Genomic DNA, 16,981 nt, shown 5'->3' on the forward strand with positions numbered 1-16,981 from the left:
TGTCTAAATAAAAAATAATTGGTAAACTACAAAAGTAAAATATACAATGATAAATTCACCTGTTTTACGGGTATTTTACATTTTCAACAATGTAATTGTTGTTAATAATCGTTCCTTCAAGTTTTCGTATAAATTACACTCATTTCACGTGTTACAATTTTCCATTGTACCATTGATCTCTTCTTTTTTCTTCGGTTATTCGTTTCTTCGTATCGAAAAATATATAAACGCAACGCGAATTTGTAGAGATGTGGACGCAATGGAACACTTGTACGTGAACTGTCTTCATTCTGAAGGCGGTTAATAATCGTGTCACAAAGAATGAAGCTATTTACAAAAAGCAAACAGACAATAAATTTGTCACTAACAATAATACATTACTTTTGATGCTTAAGTCACGCATAAAGTTTCAACGATCTCACAAAACCTTTATATCAAGGCCACACCTACGAATTTTTATTTTTTGTCTCTTTGTCTCTGTATGAAGAAATAAATGTTCATATATTGTTCATTTTACAAGCTTAACATCTACGATTGTTACGTGTTATCATAAGATAATGCTAGCTAAAATATAAAAAACATTACGCCTTACTGCAAGGTTGTATCGTGTAATTCAAAGGAGGAGGAGGAACTAATAGAGGCAGCGGAGTAGGAGGCGGAGGAGCTTGAACAGTGTTCGGAATTAAAGTCGTTGATTGAGTCTCGCTGGTACGATTGATAGCGTTGTAAGCAGATAGGTAACTTGGCCAAAGATGTGGCGGCGGAGGAGATCCTGGAGGTGGCGGTGGCGGAGAACGATCATCCAATTCATCTGAATCGTCCATCATCATTGCCGTTAATGGAGTGACACGGGGCTTCTTCAATTTTATGATCTTCACCTAATAAACATAATTCGTATAATATAGATTTAATATAGAAGAGAAAAGAAAGAAAATCTATTTCAATTTTTTCTTTGTTTCTTGAAATAGAATAATTAAAACATTCTAAAACATAATATGATTTATGTTATGCTATATCATAAATAAGGAGATTTCGGAGAGACTTAACAATCGCTAATGCACTGGAGGCCACAGAACAATTAGCTAAAGACATCGAAGTTAATTATTAACATTCACAGGAAATTTTTTATAATAGCAGTTAGGAATACTTTAAAATTTCTAAAATTCTATTTCAATTTGGCTTCAAAAAAGACACATTCTGAAAGAGAAAGAGTCGCGAAGACGTAAAAATTCTAATTAGTTGTTTTAAAAGTAATAAATTAATTAGAAATCTTGAAAGACTCTCAACTAGAATGCTAATCGCTAAAACAGAAGTAGAAGGTACTTTTCTAGGTGGCAAAATATCAAGTTCGTGACTATATCTTATAATTTTAACAAATATTGAACTTATTAATTTAAAGAATCTAACCTTCACTTTTTTCTTTGTTTTGGGTGGTCGTGTTCTTTTCTCTTGCTTACTACTCTTTCTAGAGCGAGATCTTCGGGCATCTCGAATTCCACCTCGAGTAATTCCAGATGTGGGCGGTGGTGGAGAAGGCATGTCCCCTTCTCCGCCACTAGGACTAGTACCTTCTCCAGGTTTGATTCCATCCGCGAATTGTACAGATTTTTTACTCCTTTGTTTTCTCTTGTATAATTTCGCTAATTTTGATTTTTTCAGTTGAATCTTCAATTTGCTTATCTTATTCTCACCATTTTCGCCTTTGGTAGATTCATTCTTATCTGCTTCGAAACCCTCTTTATCTGTATTGTCGCCACTTTCATTTTCAGGGGTAGAGAGATCATCCAAGTTACCATTCGGAACTGAGGTTCTCCTAAAATATATTTATATTTTAAAAACAAAAGAAATATTTTTCTTTGTTCCTTATAAACACAAAAAATCGAATACCTGAAACCTGATGCAACTAAAATTCCTTTTAAAGGTGGAGGAGGTAACTCTGGCCATTCTTTGGATTCTGGATCGATTTGGATCTTATTCATTTCATCTGTCGCTATTGTCGCAGTAACTTCATCAACTTCGTTTTTCAATTTATTTAAACGTGATTTTTCATCGTCTTCTTCTTCTTCTTCTTCGTCATCTTCCGCCTCTTCTTCATCTTCTTCGTCATCCTCCACTTCGGCCTCCTCCTCTTCTTCTTCTTCCTCATCTTCTTCAACAGGCACTTCCTCCTCTTCCGTAGAAGCAGATGATGCGACAACCGGCATTTCTTCATCTTTCTCAAAAATAGCAGAAGAAGTTTGCTTTCCATCCATATTGACATGTTCTTCATTTTCCCGAAGAGCCTTCAAAACAGATGGATCCAAGCTTGGACTCTTTTGCTGATTCGTATTCTCTGACTGGCGTATGTTACTTTTTTCTAGCAGTTGCAAAGCACGACGATTAATTCTTTCAATTCGTCTACGTTCTTTATCTTTTCTCCTAATTTCTCGTAGTCGTTTACGTTCTTCCTGTTCTTTTCTACGAGTTTCTAAGATAACTTCGTAATTATATACTGGCAGAACTGGAACTTCCATAGATTAATAGTTTAAATAATTATTTATAGTACTTTTACAATATTTGTCATAATAAAAATTTATTTCATTTACTTACTCTGCGATGCGACTTCAGTTCTAGGGAACGTCGTTTGTGTTACTGGAAGCGGGACGGGACCAGGAACAGGAACGGAAATAGGCAATGGAACTGGAGACAAAGTAGAAACTGGCGTTGATGAGCTTATGGTGGGTGGAACAGCTGGTACAGGCATGGGCACAGGAACTGGAACAGGTACAGATATAGGGACTGAGGGAACCGGAGAAGGTTGAGGGACTGTTGCGGAATACATCATCCCTCCTGATTGATCGACCGACGAGGGTTGTCCGCCGCTCCAATCTAATGACGTCGGTACAACTTGAAGAACATTACCTACGCGAACTACTTGACTGGAACCTCGTACAATCGGTGCTGTTGAAGAGTTAGTCGGCTCCCTATGCGCTGCTGGGATTCCATTGAAATCTGCAGGTACTACTTGCAACACATTGCCCACCTATATAACATTTCAAATATATAATTTCTTTTATTTTAGTATTTTTATCATACTATCAAACAAAAGACAATATAGATATACAAACAAATTATAAATAAAAAAGAAATAAAATAAAATACAATAGGTATAATAATTATAATGAGAAAAAAAATAAAGACTACAAAACTAAATTCAGTTAATTGTTTAAAAGAAAAATAAAAGTTGAACAATATGTTAAATAAATCTTTGATTAATTTATGTAAATAGTTAGTTGCGTACCTGTAATACAGTAGGTTGTTGGCGGTACAGCACTTGCTGTTGTTGTTGAGGTGGTGATGGATAACATACATTGGAATTGAAGTTATCTCCATAATCATTCGACACTCCTGTACCATCCTGTTGCTTCTTAATTCCCAGTTCAAGTTCTAGTCTAAAATTAATGGAAAAATTTAAGTACGATGTCTAAAGTTAAATATATATTTTATTTATATTGGGACCAATTAATTTAAAGTGATTCAGGAAACAGTGGAAAGGAAGGGCAGTTAGGGTTACGATTCCGAACACGATTTCTATAGCTATTACCTATCATCAAGGGACAAACGTTTTGGAGAATTCGCTACAGTGTCATCAATGCACGGTGGGTAAGTCAAGTTATTCTCTGTATAATAGTATTCATTTCCAACTTCATTTTCAGTCGAATATTGAAAACCTGCTGCGACTGTCTCCATATTGTCACCGATGTGCATTTCCGAGTCTAATACAGTCGAATCCCTAGATAAACCGGACACGGACTGCACGATCGTTTCTATTCGTCTACCTCTCTCAGCACAGCTATTTAGTTTCATATTATCGTGTTCATCCTTCCTTTCCCTTGAACTTTCGCTGACTCTACCTCGTCCCACAGAAGGTGATCTGAATTGACAGTAAGATTGGCTTACTAACTATTAACATAATTTATTAATTATTATAAATTGTTTTTAAAAATTCACCTAGAAGTTCGTAAGCGTTCCGTTATTCGTAAGTGATCTGGACTTCTTATTCTAGAGTCTGAAGTAGATCTGGTTCTTGATCGAGATCCTGACCTGGATCGAGACCTTGAACGTATGATGGATCGAGACCTGGATCTTGATCGCGATCGTGATCTAGACCTAGATCTTGATCTAGATCGTGATCTTGACCTTGACCATGACTTCGATCGCGATCTAGAACCACGTCTAAAGCGGTCGTGTGAAGATCTAGGGGGTGATCTTCGTAGCCGTGGTGACAACCGACCTCTAGATGGTGGTAGTTTTTCTGATCGTCGAACGTGTCCATGTCTATCTAGATCCAATGATTCTCTTTCTTTCTCCCATTGTCTGTCTCTTCTCGTACTGAGCCTACTTTTTCTTTTAAAACAATATAAATTTTGTAATGCTTTGTATTAATACTGATAGTATTTTTGCTAATAATTATTTATATTAATGGTACCTATGTTTGAATTTTGATGAAGGACGGAAAGGACCTTCCATGATATCTCTTTCAATACTGTCATCCCTATAGTATGCTTTTTCTTCATAATCAAGATCTAGATCTTGACCATTGGAATAGGAATCCAAAGACTCATTTCCATCCCGAAGTATGTTTTCCGTTTCATATAACCACAATGATCGATCTGTTTCATCTCCACGAAACCTACTATCTCTATGTCTATCAGGATCTATGTTTCTTTCCCTTAATACTTCTATTGGTTCATACGATCTAGTTTCTTTTTCTCTTTCCATGCAATCATATTTTCTTCTATTCCACTCATCTCGATCTCCTTTAGTGGATGTATGTTTCTTAAAATGATCTATAAACAATAATTAATAATACTAAATTCTAAAAGTCGAAATATGAAAGAAAGAGGTAAATATGAAAGAAGCAAGGAAATATTACCTTTGTTATATGGGGCAGTGTTAGATCGAGGTGGACTCCTTAGAGATCTTTCCCTTCTATCATCTACTCTAGATCTACCAGATCTATCATCGTCCATTCTATTTGATCGTTTTTCTTTGGTGGAAGAACTTGCAAGCGATTCTTCCTTTTTCTTTGGACTCTTGCTTCTACTTCTACTCCAACTACGACTATGGCTTTCGCTACGACTTTCGTCCCGTTCCCAAGAGGTACTTCTTCTTTTCTTAATACGACTACCGGAAGGACTGGGTCTTCTTCTGCTTTCATTGTACTCTTGTTTTGAACTCCTATTATCCTTTTTATCTCCTCTTTCTCTATCGTCAAATTTTTTATCTCTTTTTTCTTTACTACGATCACTAATTCGTTTATCTTCTCTGTTTTCTCTTCTACTAGGGCTCTTTTTTTTCTGTTCTCTGCTCGGTGACCTCATCTGACTCTCTGTATCACTAACATCTTTAGTGCTAAGTGGTCTAGATTTTTTATATTCTTCCAGTTTAATTCCTTTATCTCCAGATTTATATTCATTGAAATCGAGCTTCACTGCGCCTGGTGATTCTGATTTTGTGATAATTGAAGTCTTTACAGTTATCGATACATCTTTGGAATCCACCTTAACATCTGTAATAGTTGTCTGTTCTGTAGGAATAACTTCAGCAATCGGTGCGTGAATGTTAGTTGCTTTTTCACACTCAATCTTAAATTCAGTAGAAGATTCTTCACAAGATGTATTCTTTATGTCGTTCCTCACAGCATGCGACTCCCGAAGCTTTTTTTGGATAGTTAATAGAGCTGCAGCATGTTGTACCGGATCATCTGAAATTAATTTTGTTTTCACACGTTCGTTGTTTCGTCGAACTAACAATTGTTTGGGAATTAATTTAAGAGCTGCTTTTCCTTCATTAGATTCATCTCCACCTTTTATGCTAGCAGATGAAGATACTGTTTCAGAGTTTTTGTTACTTAATTTTCCACATGATTCATCGGATTCATATTCTGCAAATATATCCATCCGTAACGATTTATAATTCGAATCTGGATATGATTCGTTAATTGAAAGATCGGGAGAACTTTCAGAAACTTTCACATCAAATTTGTCCTGAACAGTCTGATCCTCTGCCTTTTGCATACCTAAAATTTCTTCAAATTCTTTCTTTATCATTGTAGATTTTGCATATTTGCCATCACGATACTTTATTTGAAGAGGTATATTGGGAACGAATTCTTCATCAGATTTGATCAAAATTTCGTTCTTTGGTTTGTCTTGGAGGAGACTTTCCTTTCGATTTAAAGGACTTGTGTGATTGTTATTGAAAGCTTCTATATCCTAAAATAAAAAATTAATATGCAGAATTAATATGATTTTGAAAAATGCATCTTATGTGCAAACATACCTCAGATTTCTGGGATCCAGCTGGAGAACTGGGACTATACAATTCAGTGTTTTTCTTCGTTAATTTCACATCTATCTCAAATATGTCCTTTAATTGTTCTACAGTACATTGTTCCTTCGAAGGTGTCAGTTCTTTTGTTTGATCAAAGAACGTATCTTTCTGAGAGTTATTATCTAAGCTTCTTATTCGTAATTTGCTTCTAGCATGTTCATCTGAAGTCCAGGATGATTCTAACAAGTCTACATCCTGAGGTTTTCTAGGGAATAAATCGATAATTTCTGAACTTGTTGAATTTTTTGATACAGATTTTCTCGATTGTTCAACTACACAAACATTTTCGTCTTTTATTTTCGTTTTAGGTAATATCGAATCACAACATTCTAAAGATGCTCTGTCTATTTTATGATCGAATTTATTCACTTTCGTCCATTCCGCACACTCTTCCTCCCACATAACAGGAGCTTTTAGTTTTAATTTCTCTCCAGATTGCGACTCCATGTCCCAGCGACTTTTCTTATTTTTTTTGTTTGTAATAACATCATGTTTCATTGATGTATCTACATTTTTGCTAACCATATTTACTTCCTTATGAATGCTATCCATTATAGTGATGCTATCTTCTATATTTTCTTTCCTATCATTTTTTTCTCGTAGAAATGATTCTTCTTCAATGTCCCAATCATCATTTTTCCTCTTGTTTTTTTGTTCTAGAAGCATCATAGCTTCTCTCTCCCCTTCTTCTTGTTCCTCTTCCCAGATTCTCATTGCTGACAATCTGTCTTGTCTCTTCTTACATTCTTTTAAAGTTTCTTTTTCTATAGAAATATATGTATCTGTTTTCTTGTCATATCGAACTTCCTTCTCTAGTTTCTTTGAAGTACGCGTGGGTTTCTTTTTATTAATCATCAAATTAGGTACAGCTTCTAAGCTATCTACTTCCCATTCGTCTGCTAATAGCTGTCTTTTACTTACTTCCCTTTCAAGTTGCGTCAATGATAGAACATTCAAAGTGTCGAATTCAGTTTCTCCCCATTTTTCTTTTTTCTGCTTTTTGGAAAGCTTGATTTCGTCTTGCATTATTTGTTGAGATATCCGTTCGCTCTCTTTCTCCCAATCAGTTAAAAATTCATTACTATTCTTTTTCTCTTTTTCTCTTTTCCTTTTTTTCTTTCCATCAGTGTCTTCTTCTATCTTTAAATTTCCTGGCATGATTTCCTTATTAATACTTGGACATTTTTCTTTAAAACGTTCATCTTTTTTACTTTTGTCATCCTTTTTATTTCGTTCATCCTTTTTTTCCACCTTTCGAATATTACTTATTTCAGCATTTTCTACTTTTTCGACATTATTTTTTGACAGTTTCTCCCCTTTCTGTGATATAATTACAGATTCCATTTCCCATTCTTCTAAATATCGTTCATCAGCTTTATTTCTTTTTTCTTCATCTTTGTGACCTTTGTTATGCACATCGTTATTAGAAATCGTCTTTCTAACTAATTCCTGTTCTTTGCTCCAAACGTCGTGTTTATCTGTAGGGCGTTTACTACTTTCTACCTTTACTTCCTCTTTAATCTTTTTCAAAGGAACTTGTGTACGGATCAATTTTGTATTTTCTACCGAAGAGGACTCTAAAGGTGGCTTTTGTATATTTTCACTGCTATCTTGTTTATTACTATATTCTTTTTTCTGTTTAGACTTTTTATTTACCACCCTTTTTTTTCTTCTATCTTCTGATGAGTCAGTACTGCTAGAGTCAGAACTGACTTTTCTTTTTCTCTTCTTTTTTGTTCTTGCTATACGTTTTGCTTTTCTCTTTCTTTTTTCAGCTTTTCGTTTTTTCTTCTTTCTTTTCTTTCGTTTATCATCAGAACTAGAAGAATCGCTACTGTTAGTACTACTGTCGCTACTATCTGAATCTGTTAACGAATCGGAATCATTCGATATTTTTCGTTTTCTCTTTTTTCTTTTTACTTCTTCCTCAGAATCAGAAGAACTTGACGAACTAGATGATTCACTGCTGCTAGAAATGACTTTTTTTTGTTTCTTCTTTTTTTTTGTCTCTCTAGAATCAGAATTCTCATCACTCATACGTTCGACTTTGATTCGTACGTTTTCCCAATCACTAGGTATAGATTTTGAATCTTCTGATTCACTTTTATCACGCACATTTTTGCTCTCTACTCTTATACGTTTTTGAACTTGAATATGAGAACTGCTTGATGACACTTGATCATCTTCAATTTTTGAAATTTTCTCTGGACTCTGTCGACTTTCGTTAGATTTGTATTTTTCTTCAATTTTACTTGAATCACTTTTATCAGACTTCCCAGAGATACTATGTTCTACAAACTGGAAATTATTGTCATCTGGCAAGTTAGTTTCTATATTAAAGTCATGATAACTTAACGTTGATGCAAGAGGTTTTGGAGAAAATTCTTTTGATACAGGTATATCACTGCAAACCATCTTCATGAACTGTTCATATTCCGATGCTAGTTTTTCGTTGCCTGCAGATTGTAATAAAGGAGATGCTGATTGTCTGTTATTATTTATCTTTTTAACAAAAGCTTCATCTTCATTGATAATTTTCTTGTCTTCGCTGACATCTTCTATTGTACTTAACTGTGGAGAAAATTCTTCTGCTTCTAGAATAAATTTTAAACATTAAACATACTTTTTACGTTATAAATAATATATAAATTATTTACCTTGCTCTAAAGCAATGTTGCTCGACTTGGTTTCATTGTCTTGTTCTTGCTCACTATCATTGGATAATCTATCTTCATCTTCACTATCCCATTTTGATCTAGGCAGTTGTACACTAATGGATACATGCCATTTAGTGTTTTCATCAGACTTACATATACCTGATTTTGGATACCAATTACGTATACCTTGAGGCTTTTCTGCTTCTTCTTCTTCTTCATCATTTCTAGAATTGTTAGGATCTGAATAGGTAAAGGAAAATTGATGAGATAAAAGATATTTTGATATACCGTATAAAGTTTGCATCACAAATTTCCTGCATCTTTTCACGTTGATCAGTAATAATTGCTTGAAGAATCTGTTGATGATTGATGAAAAGAGACATACGAGGATTTTCAGAATAAAATAGTTGAGGCCTTCCCCGTTTAGTTAGTTTTATTGACTCAGGAGGGTATTCTTTAGGACCGTCCAGCCCTTCGGCAATAAAAGCGTAACGTTTCAAGCGACAATCATTTAACATTAACATCTGTTCGAAGTGACGTAAATAATCTTCAGCTGTTCTGTAATATACATATTTCTTGAATATTTATTTAATAAGAAAGATTATAATATTTGTTTTAATAAGAGAATATAAAAGAAAACAATTTTGAGAATACAAACAAACCTATTTTTTGTTGATCGTTCGGAGTGATCACGTCTTCTAATCTCAATAATATCTTCCATCATTATACCACTTTTTTTTAACTCTGTCCATGAAGCAGAATTTATTACATCTTTCTCTTTTCCTTTATCTTTGTCTTTCTCTTTCTCTTTCTCTCTTCTATCCTTGATTTCAGGTCTTTCCTGTGAAGCACTTCTCTTTTCCTTAAAGCACTCTCTTTTTTCTTTTACTCCTTTCTTTTCTCGTGCATCTTCCCATTTATCTCTATCATTATCTTTTTTATCTCTTTCCTCATCTTTTCTATCTCTACTTTCTTCATATTTATTATTATCTTCTCGCTTATCTTTATCATCTTTCTTATCTTTATCTTTTCTACGTTGTTCTTTATCATGAGATATTTTATAGTATCGTTCTTTACTACCATTGTAATCTCTTGACTCCCTATTTGCACTATCTCTTCGTTCTTCTCTTCCATATCGTCTTCTTAAAATAGTTTTTGCGTATTATTTATACATATAAAAATGCAAAAATTAACTATTTATCACATAAAATTGATAAATGTTTTTATACCTTTCTGAATATTTACTTTCTATTGCTGATTTTGAAGTATTTTTATGAAAAACATTAATTTCGTCTTGTCTATTTCTCTCTCTTATAATTTTTACATTTTCTAATAAATTTTGTCCATTTCTATTTGCATAATTTTCTTCTTCCAAATTAGCTGTAAGATAATCTAATTATTGTTAACAATTCAGTTCAATTAAAAATACTATATCATTAAGTACCTGCAGCCATAGCTTCTGCTAATAACATTTTACTTTTGGATTCTTCTCGTCTAATTTCTTCAATTGCCAATATCTTTTCTTCTACATGATAGAAACTTTATGTTAAAAAAATATATTTTTCTAATATAAAATTTCTATAAATTAAACTTATTGAATAATACCTGTTTTCTTTTTTGATTTACTTGAATGACGATTATGAAATTGTATAGAATCTGAATCCACATTTAATATTGTGCTTGAATCATTTTGTAAAGATTTTCCATTGTCACTTGACATACTTTTAGACTTAGAAGCTTTGGTGGAGTGTGCTTGAAGCAAACTGGATTTATTTTGAATTTTTGATGGTACATTAAATTTATTAGCAAATGCCATCAATCTCTTTTTAGCTTGTAGTTTTCCTAATACAGGTTTGAGCATTTTAGGACTTTCCAATCTAGGTGTATCTCCATCACTAATTTGACCTTTTGTACTTTCTGGTGTTTCTGGCATTTGTATATCAAGTAAAGATATTGCAATGTCAGGCGTTGGTTCCTCTGGAGCATAAACATCTTCTGATTGCGACATTGTGTTAATACTTTTCTTTTTAGATTTTCCTATATATATAAAATCATACCAAAATAAGAGGATATGCAGAAATTAATTTATTATAAAAATAAATGGACAGACATGAAAATTTACCTTTGAGAAGAGATTACATCTGTCTTTGTCATTGACAATACTTTATTTTATCATGCATATGATTATTTTTTAAATCAGTATTACAAGCACCAACAAAAAATTTTTACTTTTCATGCTTAATATATATCAGATTCTATAAATGAAACAAATACAATTTACATAATTTTATATCCCAAAAATTTATAATTTTTTTGTAAAACAATTCTAATTTAAATGTGTATAAAAAATTACATTGAGAAAAATATGATTTAACGTCTTCACCATACTTATATATCATACGTTTCATAAAAAAAAGAGCTTACATTCGCACAAAATGTAATCAAAATATTTTAAATACATTTACACACACATACACACACGAGAACCATATTAAGAAGTAGCACAAGCAATTGCACCATGTACACAACCATCAATGATAATTTCAATTAATACTTTTTGAAATTAGAAGTAATTAGGAAACCGATTCAATGGATAGGTGAAACATTAAAACATCGACTCGTTCAAATCACTGAAGCATGTTTTTATCTTGGAAATCTCAAGCAATGTAACGGAGGTTCAAGTATTCGATTTTTTATTATACTTTATGAGGTTACGTTTAGTACAATTTTACAAACTGTCACTATTCAGTCAAACATACAAAAATTAAAAAAAAAAATGTTAGAAGAAAACCAAATATCACTGGATATAGTGTTGAACATTATGAAAACTTACTTCATACTGAGTGCTAAGTAACCGACGGATACATGTTGTTTGCGATAAAAATAACAAAATATTATCAACGTCACACGTCGGATTTCTCGTTTCTGCAAATACTTTTAATTGTACTATTCTATTCTTATGTTCGTCTAAATCAAACGGAGCTACTGCCAGAAAAGCGTCAGACATTTTAGTCAAACGGCAGGCCGACAACTATAAATGTTCACCGATTTAACAAAAACAAGGATACCAATATTTGAGGAATAAATATGGAATAACGATCAAATATATTTCATTTAGTTCAATAATTATTTGAATTAAAAAATATTTAAAAAGTTGTATAATTTTATAATTTTACATTCTCATGCAGATTTTCGTTTACAAACAAAAACTTTATATTACTATTTCACTTGAAACAATTTATTTTTATATTATACTTAATTTAATAGTATCTATAATGAAATTATACAAAATTGAGAACATTTTTAGAAAAGATCCTTGAAATAGTAAATTTGAAAAGTTTTACTACAAAACATTTATATAATATTTAACTGTATATTTTATACATGCAGCACTATATACGTTTTTTTCATGTTTAGTATAATTTAATGTAGTTATGTTAATTTTTATTTAAATAGTTTCAAATATTTCATAACTAATTATTGCAAGAATCTTCCTCTTTCTCTCCATTTAAAAATTAATATATTAAAAAGATATTAAGATAAAATTACACTAGTATGAATTTGAGTGCATTGTACAATTAATACATGGATTAATCTTCCATTTCTGATGGATCACCACCCATTGCTTTCCAAAAAGCAGTGACTAATTGTTCAGCTGCTATTCGCCTTTGATTAGTCGGCAACAATGCTGCATGTTCTTTCATAGCTCTCAATTGACTGAACAGTTCCCCAAAGTCTGCATTCTCTTCACCCATAATCCCATCTGAAAAAAATAGTGTATATAAACTAAAATAAAATCTTGCAATAAATTTTTCTTCAACTGACCTAGCATGTTTTCCATTGGTAATGTTTCTGTAGAATCTTGACTTAATTCAATGTTTTCAAATTGCTCTTCAACTTCATTCATATCAGTTCCTTCTTCTATATCTGATGACTTTCCTACCAAATAGAGTCAATTATAAATATTTATAATTAATAAGTATTTATATCCATGGAGCAATATTCTTTTAACTAAGATTTAATCATGTGTAATACAGATTTTTATTGAAAACCTTTAAGTATCATGTTTGGCCACATATGAGCATGTAAAGCTTCAATAATCCTCTCAATACCATATTTATTATTTTCTGAATCAGCTTCTGAAGCATCCACATCTGGCCGATTTAATTCAATAAGTTCAAATCTATTTTGTAAACACCATTTTATCACTAAAATATTCAAATACATATTTAATGTTCCATAAGTCAATAGTACTTATATGTCAATTATTATTTGTATATACCTTTGTTCCTAATAACAGTATCTGTTATAAAATGACAAGAAAACAATAGCACTTCAGCTTCTGCTAAAGAAGTAATCAAAGATGACCACTCCTTCAAATTCTGATCTGCATTTGCCTAAGAAAATTAATATTGAAAATCATTCGTTCTATTAAACCTCTTATTTAAAAAATAAATATCTTACTGCCTGTGGATCATGATGTACAATTAATGCTTCTACACCATCAACTGAAATATCTTGGGAAAAATTTTCTGTAGAACATATTAACACTTGAGTTTTGTAATATTTGTTTTGAATATTCCATAAATGATATTCAAAATGATCTTGGTTAGATAATTTTACTCCTCCTATATCTACAAGTTACAATGATATATGAAAATAAAAAATTGTTGCAATGTAATTTTCATCTAAACATATATTTTAAAAAATAAATTTTTCAATTTTTTTTTTAATAATATTAAATTTACAAAATTCAAGTTTCAACTCACTCATAGCAATTTCATTAGCTTTTCCTTTTTCAGTGCTTATTATTAATATTCGTGGCAGATTCATGGCAATAAAATGTTATAACACTATCAAAACCCAATAATTTCGAGATATATTGTAAAATTGAAAAGATATTATTTACTAGTTAATGTTTAGGTTATGATTATAATCTTTATGTCAATTGACATAAAAATGTAGTATTAAATAAATAAAATAAAACACTTTTATTCAATATACAGTGATATTTTTCAGTATATTTGATAACTAATTAATTGAATTATCTTAAATAACAATGGAGTTTCATTTCATAACATTTCGAGTCGGACAATCACGGTACGTTGTCATCATTCGATCGTTAAAAAACTAGAATAATTTTAATGAATTTTACACAATATTTCAGTTTTTCAATAAACTTTGATAAAAGAAAAACATTGCTATTTAATGTAACAGATTATATAAATTTAATTAAAGTAAACAATATTTAAATATTTTATAATTTTATAATAAATCGATTATTCGCGATTTAGTTCCGTACAATACAAATGATGAGTTACTTATAATTTGTTAATAAAAACACATAATTCTAACTATGTGTGAGATGAATGATAACACAAAAATTGTATAAACGTATATTGATTATTTGATTTATAGCAATACATAAACTTGCAAATACATATGTGGCCAAAAAATGTAAATGACACATAGTAATATGTTTTCTTCCTGATTACTTATAAAATTCATGTTCAGATTCATCCTTTTTAATATTATTCTTATAACCCTTCTCAAAATCTTTTGCTAAGACTATGTATCGATTCTCACGGACTGCATGCATTCCCGCTTCTTGGCAAATTGCATTAATATCGGCGCCAGAGATTCTATCTGGTCGTGCTACATAATCTTCAAGGTCCACTTCTTCGCTTAAATTCATTTTTGCAGTAATCGTTGAGAAGATCAAGCGTTTCTGACGACGATCGGGTAAAGGGAATTCAATCTTTCGATCTAGTCTGCCTGGACGTAATAATGCAGGATCTAATGTATCAGCTCTAAAAAAAAGTAAGTCTTTGTATCTATGTGAATTACTTTCTATAAAAATAATAATAAAGGTAAAAATCTTACCTATTTGTAGCCATTATAACTTTAACATTAGTGGTTTGATCAAACCCATCCATTTGATTAAGTAATTCCAGAAGAATACGTTGTACTTCACGATCAGCACCAGTTTGAGCATCAAATCTCTTTGTGGCGATAGCATCGATTTCATCAACGAAAATTATAGCTGGAGAATTTTCCTTGGCTAAACGGAAGACATCTCTGACCATTCTTGGTCCTTCACCTAAATATTTCTGTACAAATTCTGACCCTACTACACGAATAAATGCAGCTAAAAAATATTAATTGTACTAAGTTATAAGAAGATAAGTATACCGTTTATTTTGATATTCTTAAATTGGAAAACATTAAAAATATGATTTATACCAGTAGTATGTCTAGCTACAGCTTTTGCAAGCATAGTTTTACCACACCCCGGAGGACCATACATTAACACACCCCTTGGTGGATCAATTCCAATTTGCTTATACAATTCAAAGTGAGTTAAAGGTAGCTCTACTGCTTCTCTAATTTCTTGTTTCTGCATATCCATACCTCCAATATCACTATATTGAATATCAGGTTTTTCATCTGTAAAGTAAAATAATGCATAAAGTAATATTTTTTTATATCTTGCATTAACTGATAATATTAACAACTAAGCACCTGCTTGTAACATTGAAATACTTGAATCAGCTTCTGGTGGTAGAACATCTACTAAAGCATTACTATGCTTATGAAGAGCTACACTGGCAGACGGTTTTAATAACTCTCTATCAATTGTAGACAAAATTCGTACATAGTAATTAGAGCCTGTTGTAGAACCTACAATACCAGTATTTTGGTCTACAGCTTCTAAGAACTGTCCAATAACCAAAGGCACACTTTGTATGCGCTTTACTTCTTCTTGAGCATGTAAATATTCTTTTTTTAGATTACGTTGCTCATCTTTAATATATTCCTCTTGAACTTCAAGAAATTCTAACATTCTTTGCAGTTTCTAAAAAGTACAAGATTTTCATTATATTCACATATCAACTAAATGCATAAATGTAAAGAAACAAATGTTTAAAAAAAAGTAAGATATCTAAGTCTCATACTTTATATTTGGTATAAAGATCTTCAACGTCCAATTCATCACCAGCACCAGTATAATGTCCAATTACAGGTTTACAATCCATCTCTCCAACATCCTAAAATTTAATAAGAAATTTTTATTTATATTTCAATAAAAAAGTAAAGAGTTTGTGTAAGCAACAATACTTAAAAATTAAATTGTATAAAAATTGAGGTTACAGCAAATAATTTTAAGTAAAATCATAATTTTTAATACTTTTTTTTTTTAATTTTCATTGAAAATACGAATGAAAATGTATATACCTTATCGGGCAGAATAATACCCATCTCATCCATTGTTTTAAATACAATTTCTTCAATTAATTCCAACTAAACATACAAATCAACGAATGACTTGAGGTTCTTGAACAGATTCACTTCAGTGATTATGTGCTTCAGAGGTGGCTACCATTAACTACTTAATTTACTAAAGAAAGAAACCTAATAAAAACATATTTCAGAAATATAAAAAATTTTATTGATACAAATAATTAAATATTTATTAAAAATTCAGTTTCAAATTGAACGTATTAATTTATTTTTTACGTATATATATATATATATATATACACACGCACACACATATTTTTTGTGCATATAGCTGTGTCTCAAAATTAAAGGTTATAATGATCCCTAAAATAACGAAATAAAATCCCTATAAATTTGCAATATTTTCAAGTTAGTATACACAAATATTTCTTTGGGTAATCTAACTGCAATTTGTATGTTTTCTGACTTTATGTTTACAAGGTTTCTCGACCGGCAAACGTTTACATTTTGGATCGTGTGTGTAAGAAATTTTATTCTTTTTAACTACTGTATACATATATTATAGTATATCGAAACTTTACGTTATTTTAACCTTAAAAAATTTATTAAAATAATTATGAAATATTTAACTAAAATCATAATTTACGTTCCCATTAAAAATGATTTTGTAAATGTTTGGTGATAAAAAAATTATACGTAGATCAACA

At 31.3% G+C, this 16,981-nt stretch overlaps 3 protein-coding genes across 7 annotated transcripts; all 3 read right to left on the bottom strand.

The window, feature by feature from the left end:
* Nucleotides 1–73: 73 nt before the first annotated feature.
* Nucleotides 74–12,025, bottom strand: LOC108552250 (trichohyalin). 5 transcript variants are annotated; one of them, XM_017906689.1, is made up of 19 exons: nucleotides 11,866–11,883; nucleotides 11,155–11,287; nucleotides 10,638–11,069; nucleotides 10,477–10,557; nucleotides 10,262–10,412; nucleotides 9,695–10,174; nucleotides 9,321–9,590; nucleotides 9,033–9,256; nucleotides 6,325–8,969; nucleotides 5,849–6,257; nucleotides 4,916–5,746; nucleotides 4,469–4,829; nucleotides 3,991–4,386; nucleotides 3,584–3,913; nucleotides 3,281–3,431; nucleotides 2,590–3,022; nucleotides 1,888–2,506; nucleotides 1,408–1,813; nucleotides 74–878 (listed from the first exon to the last, which is right to left on the bottom strand). In XM_017906689.1, the coding sequence occupies exons 3-19, from the start codon at nucleotides 11,038–11,040 to the stop codon at nucleotides 582–584; spliced, it is 8,487 nt and encodes a 2,828-aa protein (XP_017762178.1). In that variant the 5' UTR covers nucleotides 11,041–11,069; nucleotides 11,155–11,287; nucleotides 11,866–11,883; the 3' UTR covers nucleotides 74–581. The 5 variants fall into 5 exon arrangements, with proteins under 5 accessions (XP_017762178.1, XP_017762175.1, XP_017762176.1 ...); XM_017906686.1 differs by having other exon boundaries at nucleotides 4,916–6,257; nucleotides 6,325–8,966; XM_017906687.1 differs by having other exon boundaries at nucleotides 1,888–2,500; nucleotides 4,916–6,257.
* Nucleotides 12,026–12,560: 535 nt separating this feature from the next.
* On the bottom strand, nucleotides 12,561–14,097 carry LOC108552224 (alpha- and gamma-adaptin-binding protein p34). The gene is made up of 6 exons (XM_017906657.1): nucleotides 13,802–14,097; nucleotides 13,497–13,666; nucleotides 13,315–13,429; nucleotides 13,085–13,240; nucleotides 12,858–12,971; nucleotides 12,561–12,795 (listed from the first exon to the last, which is right to left on the bottom strand). Exons 1-6 carry the CDS (start codon nucleotides 13,863–13,865, stop codon nucleotides 12,623–12,625), a joined length of 792 nt encoding a protein of 263 aa, XP_017762146.1. The 5' UTR covers nucleotides 13,866–14,097; the 3' UTR covers nucleotides 12,561–12,622.
* Nucleotides 14,098–14,481: 384 nt separating this feature from the next.
* On the bottom strand, nucleotides 14,482–16,301 carry Rpt3 (26S proteasome regulatory subunit Rpt3). Its single transcript, XM_017906633.1, has 6 exons — nucleotides 16,269–16,301; nucleotides 15,989–16,081; nucleotides 15,555–15,888; nucleotides 15,276–15,479; nucleotides 14,916–15,180; nucleotides 14,482–14,842 (listed from the first exon to the last, which is right to left on the bottom strand). The coding sequence occupies exons 1-6, from the start codon at nucleotides 16,299–16,301 to the stop codon at nucleotides 14,524–14,526; spliced, it is 1,248 nt and encodes a 415-aa protein (XP_017762122.1). The 3' UTR covers nucleotides 14,482–14,523.
* Nucleotides 16,302–16,981: the final 680 nt, after the last annotated feature.

The sequence above is a fragment of the Eufriesea mexicana genome, unplaced genomic scaffold, assembly GCF_001483705.2.
Source record: "Eufriesea mexicana isolate 0111107269 unplaced genomic scaffold, ASM148370v2 scaffold5767, whole genome shotgun sequence".
Taxonomy (NCBI): domain Eukaryota; kingdom Metazoa; phylum Arthropoda; class Insecta; order Hymenoptera; family Apidae; genus Eufriesea; species Eufriesea mexicana.

Bases quoted from the DNA above. Each gene is read 5' to 3' on its own strand.
- LOC108552250 (XM_017906685.1), bottom strand. From the start codon at position 11,040: ATGTCGCAATCAGAAGATGTTTATGCTCCAGAGGAACCAACGCCTGAC. The intron at 10,413-10,476 runs GTACTTAATGAT...ATTATCTTACAG, and splicing joins AGCAGAAGCTATGGCTGCAG to CTAATTTGGAAGAAGAAAAT. The intron at 4,830-4,915 runs GTAATATTTCCT...TATTGTTTATAG, and splicing joins CACTGCCCCATATAACAAAG to ATCATTTTAAGAAACATACA.
- LOC108552224 (XM_017906657.1), bottom strand. From the start codon at position 13,865: ATGAATCTGCCACGAATATTAATAATAAGCACTGAAAAAGGAAAAGCT. The intron at 13,667-13,801 runs GTGAGTTGAAAC...TGTAACTTGTAG, and splicing joins AGCTAATGAAATTGCTATGA to ATATAGGAGGAGTAAAATTA. The intron at 13,241-13,314 runs GTATATACAAAT...TGAATATTTTAG, and splicing joins TACTGTTATTAGGAACAAAG to TGATAAAATGGTGTTTACAA.
- Rpt3 (XM_017906633.1), bottom strand. From the start codon at position 16,301: ATGGATGAGATGGGTATTATTCTGCCCGATAAG. The intron at 16,082-16,268 runs GTATATACATTT...ATTAAATTTTAG, and splicing joins GTATTATTCTGCCCGATAAG to GATGTTGGAGAGATGGATTG. The intron at 15,181-15,275 runs GTATAAATCATA...AATATTTTTTAG, and splicing joins TGTAGCTAGACATACTACTG to CTGCATTTATTCGTGTAGTA.